This window comes from Elephas maximus, chromosome 17 (assembly GCF_024166365.1).
Source record: "Elephas maximus indicus isolate mEleMax1 chromosome 17, mEleMax1 primary haplotype, whole genome shotgun sequence".
Taxonomy (NCBI): domain Eukaryota; kingdom Metazoa; phylum Chordata; class Mammalia; order Proboscidea; family Elephantidae; genus Elephas; species Elephas maximus.
In genome coordinates, this window is record NC_064835.1 from 22,576,012 (window position 1) to 22,593,765 (window position 17,754).

General features: G+C 38.9%; 2 protein-coding genes across 2 annotated transcripts in view; both read right to left on the reverse strand.

Moving 5' to 3' along the window:
• LOC126060636 (olfactory receptor 150-like) overlaps positions 1-17,754 on the reverse strand; it is an 881,095-nt gene that overhangs the window by 468,173 nt on the left and 395,168 nt on the right. The gene's annotated exons all lie outside the window — the stretch shown is intronic.
• LOC126060933 (olfactory receptor 150-like) lies at positions 13,092-14,048 on the reverse strand. Its single transcript, XM_049857330.1, has one exon. It carries the CDS (start codon positions 14,040-14,042, stop codon positions 13,092-13,094), a length of 951 nt encoding a protein of 316 aa, XP_049713287.1. The 5' UTR covers positions 14,043-14,048.

Here is a 17,754-nt window from a genome sequence, read left to right on the forward strand (position 1 = left end):
ATAATGCAACATGGTGGTTAGAATCAGAACTCTCAAAAGGACTGGATTTATTCATTGAAATATACATTGCAATAGGAATATGTAGTGCCCTTGAATTAAACTAAAGTTATCCTTTCACTAGGGCTACCTCTACGTTTATAAGAATCATATACAATCAAGAAATATTGTTTGAACGACTAAAATGAGATTTGTCTTGAAGGGCTACAGGGAAGACTCATGCCTTCATGGAGTTCAGTTAGAAGGCTAGACTAAAACCTGTCACAAAACAGTTAAACAATGCAAGACTCAAGTATATGCTTGAGCCAGAATTAGAATGACAGATCACTCATTAAGTGCTTTAGAAGTCAGAGAAAGCAGCATGGAGAAAGTATCAACTACATCTTGATGGCAAAGAAATAAAAGTTAAACAGGATATAGAAATTGTAGTTTTAAATAAATGGAGTAAAATGTTTATAAATAGGACATGGGATGAAGCAGTGTGCCTGAAGAATATGAAGAGTGTTCTGAGGAGAGTGAGCATTTTTTTCCTGTAGAATAGTAAGAGTTGAAGTTGGTGGCATTAGGTAGACAGGGCTTTGAAGACCATATAGAGACTTTTTGACATGAAATTTATTAATTCATATATTTTCATTATCTGGTAAACACTAAATTATTATTATGTGTCAAACAATAAACCGGATGACGTGAGGGACATAAAAATGAGTTAGCCGCGGAAGCCATTATCAAAATGTTTACTCTTCGAGGCTGTAAGGAGACATTTACTTATTTTTCTATTGGTTTCTAATTCTGTCTTCATTCTTCCCTCCTTGGTGCCTCAGTTACTTTCCCCTAACTTTATAGTTGACTGTGTTGATTAGTGAATAACTATTCTCTAAAATTAATTGCTTCTTTATACAATCAAGAAGAACAAATATAACCATAATTAGTTATTTCCATTTTATTTTCTAGTTGTGATATCAATTCGACATTGGTTGTTGGAAATCAGGAATGAATCCAGTTGGGCAGAGATGCATTTCTGAGTGATGAGTCTTAAGTCTGTGTGGGGGTAAGCTTACCTATATGTTCAGTTACTGTTGCATCTTTGGGACTCAATAGCCTATTTTCCTTCTATGGTATTTAATTCAGTGTGGAGAAGTCACAATATAAAAGTATCTATTTATGTGACCTGGACCTTTGTTGCCTCACTTCCAAAGAAAAAGACTTGAGCTCTATTGCTTCCAAGGTCCCTTCCATTTTTGCCAAGCTTCGAGAAAAATGGAATCCACAGAACAAGGGATTGAAGGGCTATAACACATTGATCTAGGCGACTAAGAATACTATAAATGCCTCTCTTGGAAATTTTAAAAATTACATAATTTATGGTTTACTGTCATTTCTCCATAGAGACAATTGACTTACTGATTGCCTCTTCTTGTTTTTGTGCTTTTTCTCACACTTAAAAATTGAAACCTTTCACCATCCCCTTTCCATGGTTTTGGCCTTGTTCATTCTCAAATCTGTTATTTCCTTGGACTGAATATAGATTATACCCTGAAAACCAAATTCATCTGCAAGGTCGTTGTTTTAGGGATCTCACAGCACAGTTTTACCTTGGACTCCCAGAAGACAAGGAACATTGAGATCAATCTAAATGTTGTTTAGCTTCTCAGGAATACTTAAAACAACTAGTACCATTGCTGTCAAATTCATTTCAACTCAGAGTGACATTATAGGACAGAATAGAACTTCTCCATAGAGTTTCCAAGGAGTGGCTTGCGATTCAAACTGACAATATTTTCGGTCAGCAGCCAAAAGCTTAACCATTGCACCATCAGGGCTACCTGGAATACTTACCCACTATCTTTGAGTAGATTGCGACTCATAGGGACCCTACAGGACTGAGTAGAACTGCCCCATAGGGTTGGAAGCACCTTTTGAATTGGAATTGCTGATCTTTTGGTTTGCAGGTGAGCTCTTAACCGCTTAGTTACCAGAATGATAAAATAGTCATTCATTTAGGAAAAATACCTGAGTCTCTATTAGCCATAAACATCAGAGACTTTAATTCTCTCAGATAGAAGTCAAAATTCAGGAAGGTAATATTTACACTGAGTCTAAACTATTAACAGCATTTATCATTATACAGCAATGACGCATTTATTTTAGCTACTTTTCTATATCTTGAGAGGTAATTGTAAGTCAGTTCCATTTGTAGCCATCTGCTATAATCTCTACATTTAGAACAGTAACTATGAAGACCAAAAAAGCCTGTTGCTGTGGAGTTGATTCCTATTCATAGTGACCTTTTAGGACAGAGTAGAGCTGTCCCATAGGATTTAAAATGCTGTAAATCCTTACGGAATCATACTGCCACATCTTTCTTCCAAGGGCAGCTGGTAGGCTTCAGCCATCAACCTTTCGGCTAGCAGCTGAGCTCTTTAGACATTGTGCCACCAGGCCTCCTTAGCAATAAGTAGAGTAGCAAAAATTAATTTTGATATAGCACAGAAAATGAAAAACACAGACTGGAGTTCCAGGAAATCACAGTATCAGGCAGGATGCTACCCTCTTGAGGGTAAGAAATTCCTTCTTTAATTTGCACATTCTATACACGCCTCTTTGATTTTATTGTGAATACCATTATGAGTTTTAAGGTTTAAGTTCCCCTGCCTTTGTGTCATTAGTATTTACCAAAGAAAGGACCCTGGAATGATTCTCCTGTTAAAGAGAACAGATTAGCAATTACTTGACTCCTACTTGAAAGCACTTAGGGAAAAAAAAAAAATCCAAATTTTTATGACTTGAACATAGTAACACAATATTGCAAAGAGAAAATTCTAATTTATTTCCTAAAGATGCAGTTTTGTTTGTAGCACTCCTCTCCACCCAAGGTACACTCTTTATATCATCCAAACCCCCAAAACCAAACACACTGCCGTTGTGCCACAGCTGCTTCCATGGGTGTTGATGGTGGATCCAAGATAAATGAAATCCTTGACAACTTCAATCTTTTCTCCCTTTATCGTGATCCTGCTTATTGGTCCAGTTGTGAAGATTTTTGTTTTCTTTATGTTGGGTGTAATCTATACTGAAGGCTGTGGTATTTGATCTTCATCAGTAAGTGATTCAAGTCCTCTTTTACTTTCAGCAAACAAGGTTGTCATCTGCATAATGCAGGTTTTAATGAATCATCTTCCAATCCTGATGCTCTGTTCGTCTTTATATAGTCCAGTTTCTCATATAATTTCTCAGCATACAGATTGAACAGGTATGGTGAAAAGATACAACCTTGACACACACTCTTCTTGTCTTTAAACCATGAAGCGTCCCCTGGTTATGTCCGAACAACTACTTCTTGATCTATGTACAGGTTTGTCATGAGCACAATTGAGTGTTCTGGAATTCCCATTGTTTGCAATGTTATCCATAATTTGTTATGATCCACACAGTCGAATGCCTTTGCACAGTCAATAAAACACAGGTAAACATTATCTTGGTACTCTCTGCTTTCAGCCAGGATGCATCTGACATCAGCAATGATATCCCTGGTTCCACGTCCTCTTCTGAATCCAACCTGAATTTCCAACAGTTCCCTATGGATGTCCTGCTGCAGCCTCTTTTGAACTCTTTTGATCTTCAACAAAATTTCATTTGTGTGTGCTATTAATGATATTGTTTAATAATTTCCACATTTGATTGGATCACCTTTCTTGGGAATAGGCATGAATATGTCTGTCTTCCAGTCAGTTGGCCAGGTAGCTCTCTTCCAAGTTTCTTGGCATAGATGAGTGAGCACTTCCAGTGCTACATCAATTTGTTGAAACATCTCATTTGGTATTCTGTCAATTCCTGAAGGCTTGTTTTTTACCAATGCCTTCAGTGCAGCTTGGACTTCCTCCTTCAGTACCATTGGTCACTGATCACAGGCTACCTCTTGAAATGGTTGAACGTAGACCAGTTCTTTTTAGTATAATGCCTGTGCATTCTTTCCATCTTCTTTTGATGTTTCCTGCATTGTTTAATATTTTCCCCCATAGAATCCTTCACTATTGCAAGTTGAGGCTTGAATTTTTTCTTCAGTTCTTTCAGCTTGAGAAATGCTGAGCATGTTCTTCCCTTTTGGTTTTCCATTTCCAGCTCTTTGCGCGTGACATTATAATACTTCACTTTGTCTTCGTGAGCCCTCCTTTGAAATCTTCTGTTCAACACTTTTAGTTCATCTTTTCTTCCTTTTGCTTTAGCTATTCAGTGTTCAAAAGCAAGTTTTAGAGTCTCTTTTTTTTCCTGACATCTATTTTGGTCATTTCTTTCTTTCCTGTCTTTTTAGTGGCCTCTTGCTTTCTTCATGTATGATGTTCTTTCACACCTCATCTGGTCTTCAGTTATTAATGTTCAACATGTTAAATCTCTTACTGAGGTGGTCTCTAAATTCAGGTTGGATATACTCAAGATCAAACTTCGGCTCTTATGAACTTGTTCTAATTTTCTTCAGTTTCAATTTGAACTTGCATAAGAGCAATTCATAGACTAAGTATAAGCAAACAAATGTATCCCTATACCTGAATTCAAATGAATAAACAAAAAAGTGTTTGCCATAATTTTATAACATAGGGGACAGGGAGATGATAATGATAATGTGCGTGCAAATATTAGAGTGAGGGTGTTATGGATTGAATTTATCTCCAAAAAATGTGTGTTGTGAATCCTAAACTCTATGTCTGTTGTTATAATCCCATTTGGGAATGACTGTTATGTTAATGAGGCAGAATTACTGTAGGGTGTATCCTGAGTTGATCTCTTTTGAGATGTAAAAGAGATTAAACAAGGAAGAGGAGCAGAGATGGGGGAAGAGAGATGCCAAGCCACATGAAGATTGTCCAGGAGCAAAAGCTCTGAAGAGGCAAGGACCTTCCTCCAGAGCCGTCAGAGAGAGAAAGCCTTCCTGTAGAGCTTGTACCCTCAATTCAGATTTCTAGCATCCTAAACTGAGAAAATAAATTTCTGTTTGTTAAAGCCATCCACTTGTGATATTTCTGTTATAGCAGCACTAGGTAATTAAGACAGAGGACAAGTGGAGATATATAAGTAGTTATGCTCATCATTAAGTACATTGGTACAGAGGCTAGGGCAAAGAACTCTAAGATCATAAGAATCAAAGATTGGGATCTAAACAGAATCCTTCCACCTAAAAAGTTCAGTGCTGTAAATTTTTCTCTTCCATTTTGCTGGAAGGCAGTAAGATTCTGATGCTCCTGATGGATAGTTCTGAATACTAACCTTATAGTACTCTTCGATGATGAATGAGGCATAATCTAAAAATCTCATTTGGCAATTTTTATGAATCATTGGTCTTGATCTCTTATGATGCTGATGCCCAAGGCCATCAAGCATTTTGCATTGGTTGGTTGGTATGACAAAAACAATTTATACTCTCAGTATAGATGCTAAGGGTCTGATTAGGACTAAACAACCATAATGACCTCCAACTAGATTCATATCTCACATGTTTCAACTCTTGGGAAAAGAAATATTCAGAATTTCCCTTTTTCCCCGTTGGTTCTCAAGTATTTAATATTATCACATAAGTGTAATTTATTGCTCTTGTTTCATTACAGATTTCAAACAAAGATGTGACAGATATTGTTAGACCTCCAGTGGGCTTCTGCTAAGTTATTTAAATTTTTCAAAATTCAAATTTTCAGGAAATGTTGAAGATATAGGGAAAATGTATTTTCTAAAGCGATTTCCTACAGGGAAATAAAACAACCTAAGATATAAGAATTAAAAAGTTTTTTTTTCCCCCAATGATATGTTCTAACAATATTTAGATATTATGTACTCTTAAAGCAGCAACACTTCGAATATTTTCATTCAGAGGCTGAATGAAAAAGCATCTTTCAGATATTGCGTTGAGTTCCTAACAAACCTACCATGGAGTGGTAATGCCTTTTTTCTTTTAAAAGTAAAAGAGAATTGTTTTAAAAAACTGGAAGCCTATGCATTATACTGATTATTTTACTTCCCTATAAAGACCAGTTTGCATTGTGAGGTATAAAATTTGTATTGTGAAATACTTACTCAAAATATTTATTAAATGTTATATAATTTTTATATAATAATTACAATTAATAAATACAATAATTGCAATAATTTGATTAGTTGAGTGTTTTTTTTTTAAACCTCATATGTTTTAATTACTGATTGATGGAGGGCTTTAATCTGTCTATTTTTAAATCATTTTTGCAAATTGGAGTGAGAAGTGCAAAAATTTACTAAAAAAGTAATTCATGAACCCTGTGGAAAATTTTGCATATAAATAATTATATACGGACTCTTGGTTGCATAATGGGTAATGTGGTTGGCTGCTAACCAAAAGGTCAGCAGTTCCTACCCACCAGCCTCTCCATGTGAGAAAAGACCTGACAATCTGCTTCTGTAAAGTTACAGCTTAGGAAACCCTATGAGGCAGTTCTATTCTATCCTATAGGGTTGAAAAGAGTTGGAATCATCCTGATGGCACACATGACAACAAAAATTATATAACTATAAACCAAGAAATATGAGACAATGCAAAACACAATTTTCTATTTTCAAGAATTTGACAGTCTTGGTAGAGATAGCTACAATCATTCATTAACAACAAACAATACCAGAAAGACATTATTATTATAGAAAGTGTGATGAACTAGAAATGTGCCTAATGATAACATGGGGTGGTCAAATATGCATTGAGAAATAGATGCTTGAGTTTTTCATTGAAAGGGGTATAAAATTTGGAAAGGCATAATGGAATCAAGAGGCCATTTCAGGATAGGGAAGCAGTATGAATGAAGGCAAGGCCATAGACATGAGCCCAGTTTTGTTGCGATAGCCTAATAACTTCCCCACCCAGCAAAGTTTGTACCTTTCTAGCATATCATGATGGTTATTAAAATATTAATATATTTTATTTATGCATTATACTTTTTATTTGAACCACATTTAACACTATTATTCTTCTTAGGTACAATGCCTCACTCAAATGTTACACTCTTGAGATATCACCACAGAGTTGTCTTCACTAAATACAAATTTTTTAAGGTGTGGCTGAAACTGCTAATTATTCTTTATATTCACTCTCCTTTCTTCCTCAATAATATGTGTCCTGAATCTTAGTCTGGCACATGGTCATATAGAATAACCACTGCATTTCTCAGCATCCTTGGCATTTGCATTTGGTAAAGTGACTAAGTCTAGCCAAAGGGATATTAGTGGATATTAGTGTCACTTCTAGGTAGTGTTCTTCAAGTGAGGGGGTGTTCTTTTCTCCTTCACAGCTTTTTTTCTGCTGACTGGGTGGTGGAAATGAATGATGAATCTGGAGCTATTCTCCAGGACGATAAGGTAAAATCCACTACGTGAGCCAATAGAGGAACATGTTAAAAGCAGCTTAGGTCCCTGATGAGTGAGCCAACATACCAGCCCTGAATTGTCTTCTAGTTTAAGGCACTCTGATGTGTGGGTGTCTGTGTGCACGCACACACACACGTGTGTGTGCATATCTCATAGCCATACTTAATCCTAATACAGAAGGTAAAACTCAGACCAAAAGTGCCAGGCAGCCTTTCTAGCTGCCGCCTTGCATGCTGAAGGCCAATTCCCAAGAAAGCAAAGGAGAAGAGGGAGACAAGACCGCAAGAGCTAAAAAGGCCCCATAGCCCTTTGGAAAGAGACCACTGCAGCTGGTACAGTAAAAAACTTACATGTTACTTAGACTATCATTATGGCATTCATTATGTCAAGCTCTCAGCTGCTCATTTTTGAAAGAAGAAAACATGCTGCGGGGTATTAGGGTCACATATCCCCCCCTCCTTTGAAGCTTGAGTGGCCATATACATCTATACCAAGTTTTAACTTAGTGCCTTAGATCAGAATATTGTAACTTTCTTTATGTGTTTAAAAATGGTGAAATTTCTCAAAGCCTCTAGGGAAGTACAAACCCTGATGAGACAGGACTTGAGGGCAGAGTTGGCATGCAACCCCCCAACCAGACAGAAATCAGTAATGTTTAACACTTCTCTAGCAATATAGATCCAAAAAATTTCATCCCTTAACAAGGGATCAGAGGGAGTATCTATTTTAGGGATGGGAATTCCCCAGGCGCAAGTCTCTCTAGTACCTAATAATATACCCATCTAAGCTAGTATCAAAAACATTTTTTCTCTTTAACCCCAGAAAGTCTTAACTTTAGGCTGTGGATGGGTTGGGCTTTCCATTCCTTCTTGTCACTATTGGCTGGACAGGGTTTGACTCAGGAATGATGGATCTGGAGTTTACTTCTGCAAACTTCACAGCTGTATGAGTACTGAGTAGTACGGTGAAGGATCCAGTCCACTTGAGCGGTAAAGGGAGGTCCTTCTACATCTGGAAAAGCACCTGATCCCTGGGCTGGAAAAAGTATGCAGCTATCTCAAGAGGGAACTTCTGCCAGATCCACACTGCCTGATGTAACTGGGAAAGAATTTTGGTTAGAGAAAGCAAATATTGAGACATCATTACATTAGGGGTTTAGGTGGAGGATTGTGGGGAGAGTTGGTTGAGACAATTTGGTCTCCCATAAAGTATCTCAAAAGGACTGATTTTGTTTTCCTCAGAGTGCAATACAGACTTGGAGGCAAGCCAGTGACAGAATATCTGTTAGGGCAGCCTAGACTCTTGACACAGTTTACTAAGATCACATTTTATGGTCTGATTCATTCATTCAACCCTTCCACAAGATTGAGGTCTCCATGCTGTGTGGAGTTTCCACTTTATTCTGAAAGCAGTCGAAACCTGTCATACCACTCTGTAGCTGTCTCAGTCCAGCAGGGAAAAACATTTACCTATCCTGAAAAAGAATCTACACACACCAGTAAATATTTCATCAGATGTTCAGTTTTGAACACTTCACAAAAGTCAATTTGCCATATTTCACCTGGAAAGGGTCTCATTCCTTGAGTGCTGGAAATCTCGAGCCCATGAGTCTTTGGATTATTAACTGCACAAAGTAAGCAAGTGTCAACTGCATGATAATGAGTTTTTTTCTCAAGACATGTTTTGATATCTAATCAAACATGGTTTCTTTCCCAAAATGTGAATCCTGATGTAAATGAAAAATTAAGTTAAAAACTTGATTGTTGGGGATGAAAATCTTACCATCAGGCATGTGTTTCCAGCTCTGACTCTGGGTGGCACCCCAACATTGAGCTCTCTCTAGATCTTCCTGAGTATATTGGGGATATTTCCTTGTAGCATTGTGGTATTTCTTTTCTTTTTTTTTTTCAGCAGTGCACTACTGCCACCTTTTGAGGTTTCAGGACAGTGTCCAAAAGTTGCAACAGTTCAGTTCCATACTTAAATTTTTTTTTCCTCCTACATTCAGGAGACCCTTTTCTTTCAATAAGGCTCCATGTGCATGCTGAGCTTGAAAAACAAAATTAGAGTCCGTGTATATTGTAATTCTCTTAAAAAAAAAAAATTACCTTCTGCCAATTCCAAGGCTCTTATCACGCTAAAAAATTTGGCTTTCTGGGCCAAGTTGTCCTGTGTGAGGGTTTGCTCGTGTTACTGTCACAGACAAGCTTTTTTCATCAAGAGTTTTCAGTATGCACTTTACTTAGGAAATCCCAACCCAAAAAGGGGGAACTGGGCATTCGGGCCTGTATAGAAACTTGTGGGACAGTTTGGTTTTTCCTATTTCACAGTCCATGCCTGCAAAAATGGTCTAGTTACCTCTTTTCCAGTAACCCCAACAACCTCAGCGCTGCTGGTCGAGGAAGTCCTTTAGGCTACTGGGTGAGTACTGAGAAGGCTGCTCAGGTATCAAAAAAAAAAAAATCTGCCAGCTGTCTTCCTACCATAACTTTTACCAGGGCGTCAGTAGGAGGGAAGTTAAAAGCTGTCTCCCCTGGTCTCTGTCGTTCAAAGTCCTCCTCCCGCTCTTTCATAATTCCTTGAAAAAGCTTCTCCCCTCCTTTCAATCTTTTCTGGCCCTTTTCCATTCTTTCTTTTGGGACACTCATTTTTCTAGTGTCTCTCCTCCTTGCAAAATGCACATTTTTTTTTTTTTTTTTAGTTTGGGCCCATCCTTACCTTGTTCTCATTGTTTTCCTCTAGTTGATACTAGAGCAGTGGCCAGTAGATTGGCCTGTTTCTTCATGTCCTGGTCTTTTTCTTTTTCTTAGCCTCCTTTCTAGCCCCTACCCCCTCCCAATTCAGTAGTATACATATTCATTTTTTCACTCCGCTTGCATACAATGCTCTTCATTATACAGTCTTGTACACTTGAAGGTGATCTATGAACAGAGGCAAAAGAAGGAAATACTTAGTTTCATGAACTACCATAAATTCCCCATCTCAAGTTCCTCATTTCCAAAGCAGCACTTGGAAAACCAAGACCAGTTCAGGCAGAGTTTATTTCTTTTTTAACCGCCTTTATCCCCAGCACTCAGAGTAGTCTAGAATACACAGGTGCTCAGCCTACCTCTCTAACTCATTTCCTCTGAAGTGAAAATGTCATTCCCTCGTGGTTGCTTACATGTTTTTACATCTATGAAGGGCTTCCCCTTTCTTAAAACTCTGAAAATCTCCCCTCTATTTAATAGACTGTTCCTGACTTTACATTTTTCAGTAAATATTTTTATAATATCTATCATCCAGAGTTTCTTCTTTCTCCATCCATTTTTATCCTTCATCTTCATACTTTTTCTACTTTCTCTTAGATCTCTGCTGTCATGCTTCAGACTGGATTATGGACCCACAGTATCTGAGCTGGACCTTCTGCAGCAGGGACTGACACCTCCCTGAGTGTGTAAAACCCTCATGGGGGAACTGGGCTAAATTGTACCCAACTCCTGGTATGGGGAGTGGAGACCATATATGTCTCACCTCCTCCACCCCCTTTTAACGCCTCATCCTCTGATACCACAAGAGAAGCGTCACTCATAGGTGCTGTTGGGGGCTTTTCAAGGTGGGGGAATGAGAAGAACATTCAATGGTTCTTCATCCTTTTCTCCATCTTCATTTTTGGTCTGCAGAGGAAGGGCTAAAACAAAAGCTTTATCCTTTTTCTCATGCCTTAATGTCATAAAACATTCTACATGCAGCTTTTTTTTTTTTTTTTTAATCTCACTTGTTAGTTAAAAAACAAAACGGATCATTCACAGGCCACCTGACCCCATCAGGGAGCTGGTATTGAGGCCACACTTGATTACACAAAATTTTAAGATGTCTCTTCCTTAGGGAACCCCTCTGAAATAATCCTAGTGGACTCTCAGCCAGAACCTTACTCTCTGGGTACCCACTTCTAACTCTGAACCTCACTAGTCTCTTGTCCAACCTCATGGGACCTAGTCACCCATTCTTGGATGTTGCCTATGAGAATCGACACCCCTATGGCATTTACAGAGGATTTACCACAGGATGCTTAGTTACCTACTGTGACAGCCAAACTTTCTGCCTCTGTCTGGAGCTCACTGCCATGGAGTCCACCCCCCCCACACACACGTCACTGGACCTCTGGGCCACCACATGTGGAGACACCTCAAAAACTAAATGGAGTGTGCACCTTCTCTCTTCCTCAGTCCTTCCCTGGGCTCAGTCCTTAGGGTTACAGAACTAGCACCAGAGTAATTTGAGCACCATGTTGGGCACCAAAATTTGTTACCCAATTCTGGTCCATTCCCTGGAGCAGTTGAACCAATGAAAAGTACTCCAGTCAGAAAGAGAGAGAAAGTGTATGAGGAGGTGACACTAACAGGCAGCCTGACAGCAACACAGGCTGTCTTTATGGAGTCTCAAAAAGAACTTTTTTACACTGGAGCTTACATATCATTTTTGCAAGCGTTACCTAGCCCACAGATGGCCTAATGAGTACACACCACAAAACAATTTTAAGAAACTCTTTATTAAGCTAAAGATATGCATACTGGACATCTGGACTCTAATTGTATGTTTTTAACAAGCAAAAAAAAAAAAAGTTATATAAAAATATCTTGGCTAGTGGAACTGGCCTGCCAAGTTTACCCTGATCGAGATAAGGAGCAAGAAAGAAGGTTGCAGACAAAAAGTGCTAGGCAGCCTTCCCAGCTATCATCTTGTAGGCTGAAGGCCATCTCCCAAAAGAACAAGAAGAGTAGGAAAACCAAGATCACAAGAGCTGAGAAGGCCCACACACTTTTGGAAAGAGGCCAGTGCAGCTGGTACAGTTAAGTAACTTACAGGTTACTTAGCATATCATTATGGCATTAATTACGTCAAGCTCTCAATTGCCCTTTTTGCAAAGGAGAAAATATGTTGCAAGGTATTAGGGTCACATAAACGATCCATATGATTTAAAGCATAGTCAGAGAATGTCACTTCTACATCTGTGTGAAAAGAAAAACATTTTAGAATTAGAGGAAAATGAATATAGGATTCTTTGGGAAATGGAGGGGGTAGCAAGATACTAAAACTGTGAAGAAAAGAATGTTGCAAAAGAAATAATTAAAAATACACATAATGTATTCAGCCCTGTTTAGTCTATCAATCTCTTCTACCACAGAGTTATCATTTTGTTTTTGGTAATTATGTCTTACTAGCCATCACCTTCCCCCATATTCCTTAATATAATTCTCTGCAATTAGTAAATAATAGTGATTGAATTTTGTACATTCCAAATGATTTAAAATTATTTACTTTAGAGACTACATTTTTTCCAGTTTATTTGTACACTTTTTAATAAACAAAGGCCAATACACAAAGTATTAAGAGGATCAAAGGATACAAACCAAACAGATCATTTTATGAGTAATGACAGGTAAATCTTACCTAATAAATTGCCAAATTCCACATATACAAGTTATAATCTCCCAAATGAAGGCCTTTGAAGATTTTTCAACAAATGATTAGAGGTAATGTGGGTTACTATGGGTGACCTATGGAAAATCCTAGAATTAACACTGCCACTCATGTGATTGCCTTCCAAGTGATACTACAATTCCAGTCTTATCCTTGGGCCCTTTCTTCCAAATAATCAAGTGTTGGCAATAATCTCACTACTTGTGTATATATGTTACTGACTCTAGACTCCTTCTTTAACGAATCTTCTCCAGAATTTACAAATCTTTGTGAAAGCAAAATAATCTTTTCTCAATGATTTTATTTAAGGCAACTTTGACATCCTTATTTCTCAGGCTATAGATCAGAGGGTTCAGCATTGGCACAACAATGGTGTAAAACACAGAAGACACTTTGCCTTGATCCATGGAGCTCACATTTGATGGCTGCAGGTACATGAATGCTAGAGAACCATAGAAGATTGAAACAGCCGAGATGTGAGAGCAGCATGTGCTGAAGGCTTTGGACCTGCCCGCAGTGGAGCGGATTTGCAGGATGCTGGCAATGATGGAGATATACGACCCAAGGATGGTCAAGGCTGGTCCAAGAATATTGAGCCCGCTGAAGCACAAAAGTACCAGTTCATTGATATATGTGCTGGAGCAGGAGAGATCCAATAGTGGAAAAAGATCACAGATGTAATGGTTGATTAATTTAGCCTTGCAGAAAATCACTCTTAACATACAACCTGTGTGAACTGTGGCACTAATTAAGCCCATCGTATACACCTCAACTACCAACCAAGAGCAGACTTGGTAAGACACGGTGACATTGTAAAGCAATGGATTACAGATGGCAACATAGCAATCATATGCCATCACAGCCAACGTATGACACTCTGCAATACCAAAAACAAGAAAGAAATAGAGCTGAGTCATGCATTCATGATAGGAGATGATGTTCTTCCCTGTCACAAAGTTCACCAGCATTTTGGGGGTAATGACAATGGAATAGCAGAGATCAATGAAGGACAAACTGCTGAGGAAATAGTACATGGGGTTGTGCAGGTGAGAACTGAGCCCAATCAGTACGATCATGCCTAGGTTCCCCATTGTTGTGACCACAAAGGTTCCTAAGAAAAAAATAAAGAGGGGAAACTGGAGCTCTGGTTTGTCTGTTAGCCCAGCGAGGATGAACTCAGTCACTGTGGACTGATTTTCTGCTGCCATTTTCCTATGGGAATTTTATGGAGGAAGAGAAGAAGAAATTTGAGGTATGTGTTTTGAAACAGATCTAATTCTTATCATTCAGATATCTCTAACTCTCCCTCCCTGTCTCTGTTCTATGTTGGAAGTTACAGACTCTGGGATCCTTGTATTATGGGTCATGAAAATAAACAACAGACGGAATTATATCTTTTCTCTTTCTGTGCTATAAGAGCATTTCTTAGTACTGACCAGTCTCTGAACGTTCAAAGAACACTTCTGAAAACTTAGAATAATGAGTGTTCTGAGCCCTGGTTGTGCAATGTTTAAGCGCTCAGGCGTTAACTGGAATGTTGGCAGTTCAAACCCACCAAGTGACTCTGAAGAACAAAGACCTGGCAATATGTTTCTGTAAAGATTTAAAAAAAAAAAAAAACCCACTGCCGTCGAGTCGATTCCAACTCATAGCGACCCTATAATATAATATAATCTTATAATCTGTGAAGATTACAGCCTGGAAAACCCTATGGGGTAGTTTTGATTTGTCATCACATGGGATCGATAAGAGTTGAACATCTACTCAATGACACCTAACAGCAATGACAGCAACAAAGCACTTTCCATGCCTTATTTGCAATCTTCTCAAATCTTATGCAAAACATATACTATCAGTTACTAAGCACTGGCTGCCATCGAATTGATTCTGACTCATGGCTGTCTCATGTGTGTCAAAGTGGAGCTATGCTCCACAAGATTTTCAATGCTGATTTTTTGGAAGTGTATCACTAGGACATTCTTCTTTGGCACCTTAAACATTTGCACTATACGGAGATTGCACAACAATTACTAGTATACTTATTTTACATATTAGATCACTACGGCTCATAGTGGTTTCATTTTTCCTGTAGTTAGGCATATTATACCAAGTCATAGTGGTTTAATTTTTTTCCTCAGAATTAGGCATATTCTAACAAGTCATCAGTATATGACAGAAGGTCTGTCTAACTTTATATGGTTTCTTCCCCATTTCACCTTCCATTTCTTCTTGTGGTTACTCATGTCTGCTCTCCTGTCTTATCTCTGTCACATCAGAGAAACCATTCATTGCAATTAAAGTGAGGCAAGTATTAACATAAAGTACAAAAATAATGTAGGCTCGTTTCCCATTAGACAGTACTTTGAATATGAGAACCATTTCAAGAATATAGAAATAGTGGCTCCAGAAAGTAACTGAATAGCCAACGTTAAGTATATTATTGAAATTGAGTTCCACATCCAAGAAAGAAGTGTGTTTTCCAATGAAGAGAATCCAGAAGTTCCTATGAGGAAAGGTAAAACTCATTCATTCCCAAAGCACCATGTGCTACATATTCTTGTACAACCTGAAGTGGTCCATGACCCTTGGGGCTTTTGTTCTGTAGAACCATAGCTACGGAATGGAAATTTTGCATGGTGTTTAGACAACATTGTCTTTGCAGGTTTTAGGCATGTTGTCTTGATGTATTTTGTACTCACCTTCAAATCAGATCTATTGCCAATCCCTTGATGGCATTAAAGACCAAAGCAGAAAGAATATGCGTATATCTAAGATGGGAGTTTTGAAGGAAATTAATGAGTTTCTGGCATGGGATACCTAGATGACTGTTCCATGCACAATAGAAAGAGATCAAAAAATATCATTAAAGATTGGAGGTGTAAAAAAAAAAATTGGAGGAAGGGCCAAGATGGTGGAGTAGTCACAGTCAGACTCTTCTGGTGATCCATCTTAAAACAAAGACCAAAAGAAAAAAAAAAAAAAACAAGTGAATCAATTATACATACGACAAGCTAGGAAACCTGAGCATCAAAGGCAAAGTTAAGAAATCGGACTCAGTGATGGGGTTGGAAGAGATGGTGCAGAAGCAGCAAGGAGTTGCCGAGCCCACAGCAGTGCCTCAGTCCAGTTCCTGGATATGACTCCAGCAGGGCTGCTGGTAGTTTTTGGAGACACAGCCACATCAGCAAAAGCAGACAAGCAAAGTGGAGCACCCCTGACCCTGTGGCATGTCTGTGGTGGGGCAGGCCGTGGCATTTAGGAAGCAGTAGCTTCAATGAAAGAAGGCAACCAAAGTGCCAGCATCCTTGACCCCCTGGTGAGGTGGCCGCAGGGCTGGCTGTGGTGTTTAGGATGGGGCAGGTTCAGCAAAAGAAGGCAAGCATGGGACACAGCCCTAACTCCCTGGGGTGATCTCGGTGGGGACACTGCCAGTGTGCACAGGCTACCTACACCTCTGGAATCTAAGATTAAAACAGCACTCTCAGCACAAGATAACTGATTTTGTCTAATTTACTGTGCGGATCTAAAGCTCCTCTTTGAAAGAACTCTATCCTATCTATCTGATCCTTCCTTCCTCTGCCCCAGCCGGCATCATTAACAGTTGATTTCCCTGGGCCTGAGATAGGTTCCACTGCAATTCCGGAGCCATTCTCCTGGCCTTAGAGAAGGAACAAATTAACAAACAGGGAAAAAATACTCTGCCAACTCCCCTAAACTGGAAACTCAGAGCAGAAGCAGCTGCAGTCCAGGCTCAAATGATCCCCAGACGGTGTCTTTCACCTTTGCATGGGTTCAGGTGGCTAGACTACACCAGATGGGATCTGGCTATTATATTGCAAGGGGAAATCTGTTTGAGGCCTGACTGTAACTGTTTCAGGTGTGTGTTGCAGAGGCAGGTTTTGGATGTATGATACTGCTCTGCCTATTAAACAAGGCCTTCACCTTTTTTTTTCACCTACTCACAGCAGGGGCCTGAAGACTGAAGACTACAACCATGTCACCTAGCCACCCATGAAAGTGCTCCAAGGATAGGTGGTGCCTACCAGGCCTTACAGGTAAAAGCATTGGGTGCCTATGGTATGGCTGCAGAGCTCACCCACCAGAGCACTCTAGAGAACAGGGACATGCCTTCCTCACAGAGACTCAGGGGAAGGTTGTCAGCCCCTTGCCTTGCTCAGAATGTGACCCCCTGCTGCTACCAGAAACCTGTGCATACACGAATCACCACTGCTCCTCTAAGATAGTAGGTGAGAGTCTACACCACATACTAGGTGACCGACTATCAGGGTACCTGAGCTGAATCTATACAAGAATAGTGAATGGACTCTTAGGCTCATACACCTGGTATCAGCTCTGGCCATCTGGTAACAGGACATTAGTGCTTCAAAGGCTCCTATAATCAAGTTAGCTCAGTTTAGGAGCCTATATGAGTATATCAAAACAAAACAAAGCAAGAAACTAGGACATGGTGAGAAAATGTAAAATAAATTAATACAATAAGTTATAGATGGCTCAGAGACAATAGTCGCTACCAAATCACATAAAGAAGTAGACCATGATTGTTTCAACAAATTCCTAAAACAAAGAATAAAGGACTCTCCCTGATGAAGAAGTATTCCTGGAATTACCAGATGTAGAATACAAAAGATTAATATATGGAACTCTTCAAGACATCAGAAAGAAGATCAGGCAAAATGCAGAACAAGCCAAGGAACACAAAGATAAAGCAGTTGAAGAAATTAAAAAGATTATTCAAGAGCATAATGAAAAATTTAATAAGCTGCAAGAATCCATACAGAGACAGAAATCAAAAATTCAGAAGATTAACAATAAAATTACAGAATTAGACAACTCAATAGAAAGTCAGAGGAGCAGAATTGAGGAAGTGGAAGGCAGAATTAGTGAGACTGAAGATAAAAC

What these genes read in the sequence shown, in the direction of transcription:
- LOC126060933 (XM_049857330.1), bottom strand. Translation starts at nt 14,042, where the DNA reads ATGGCAGCAGAAAATCAGTCCACAGTGACTGAGTTCATCCTCGCTGGG.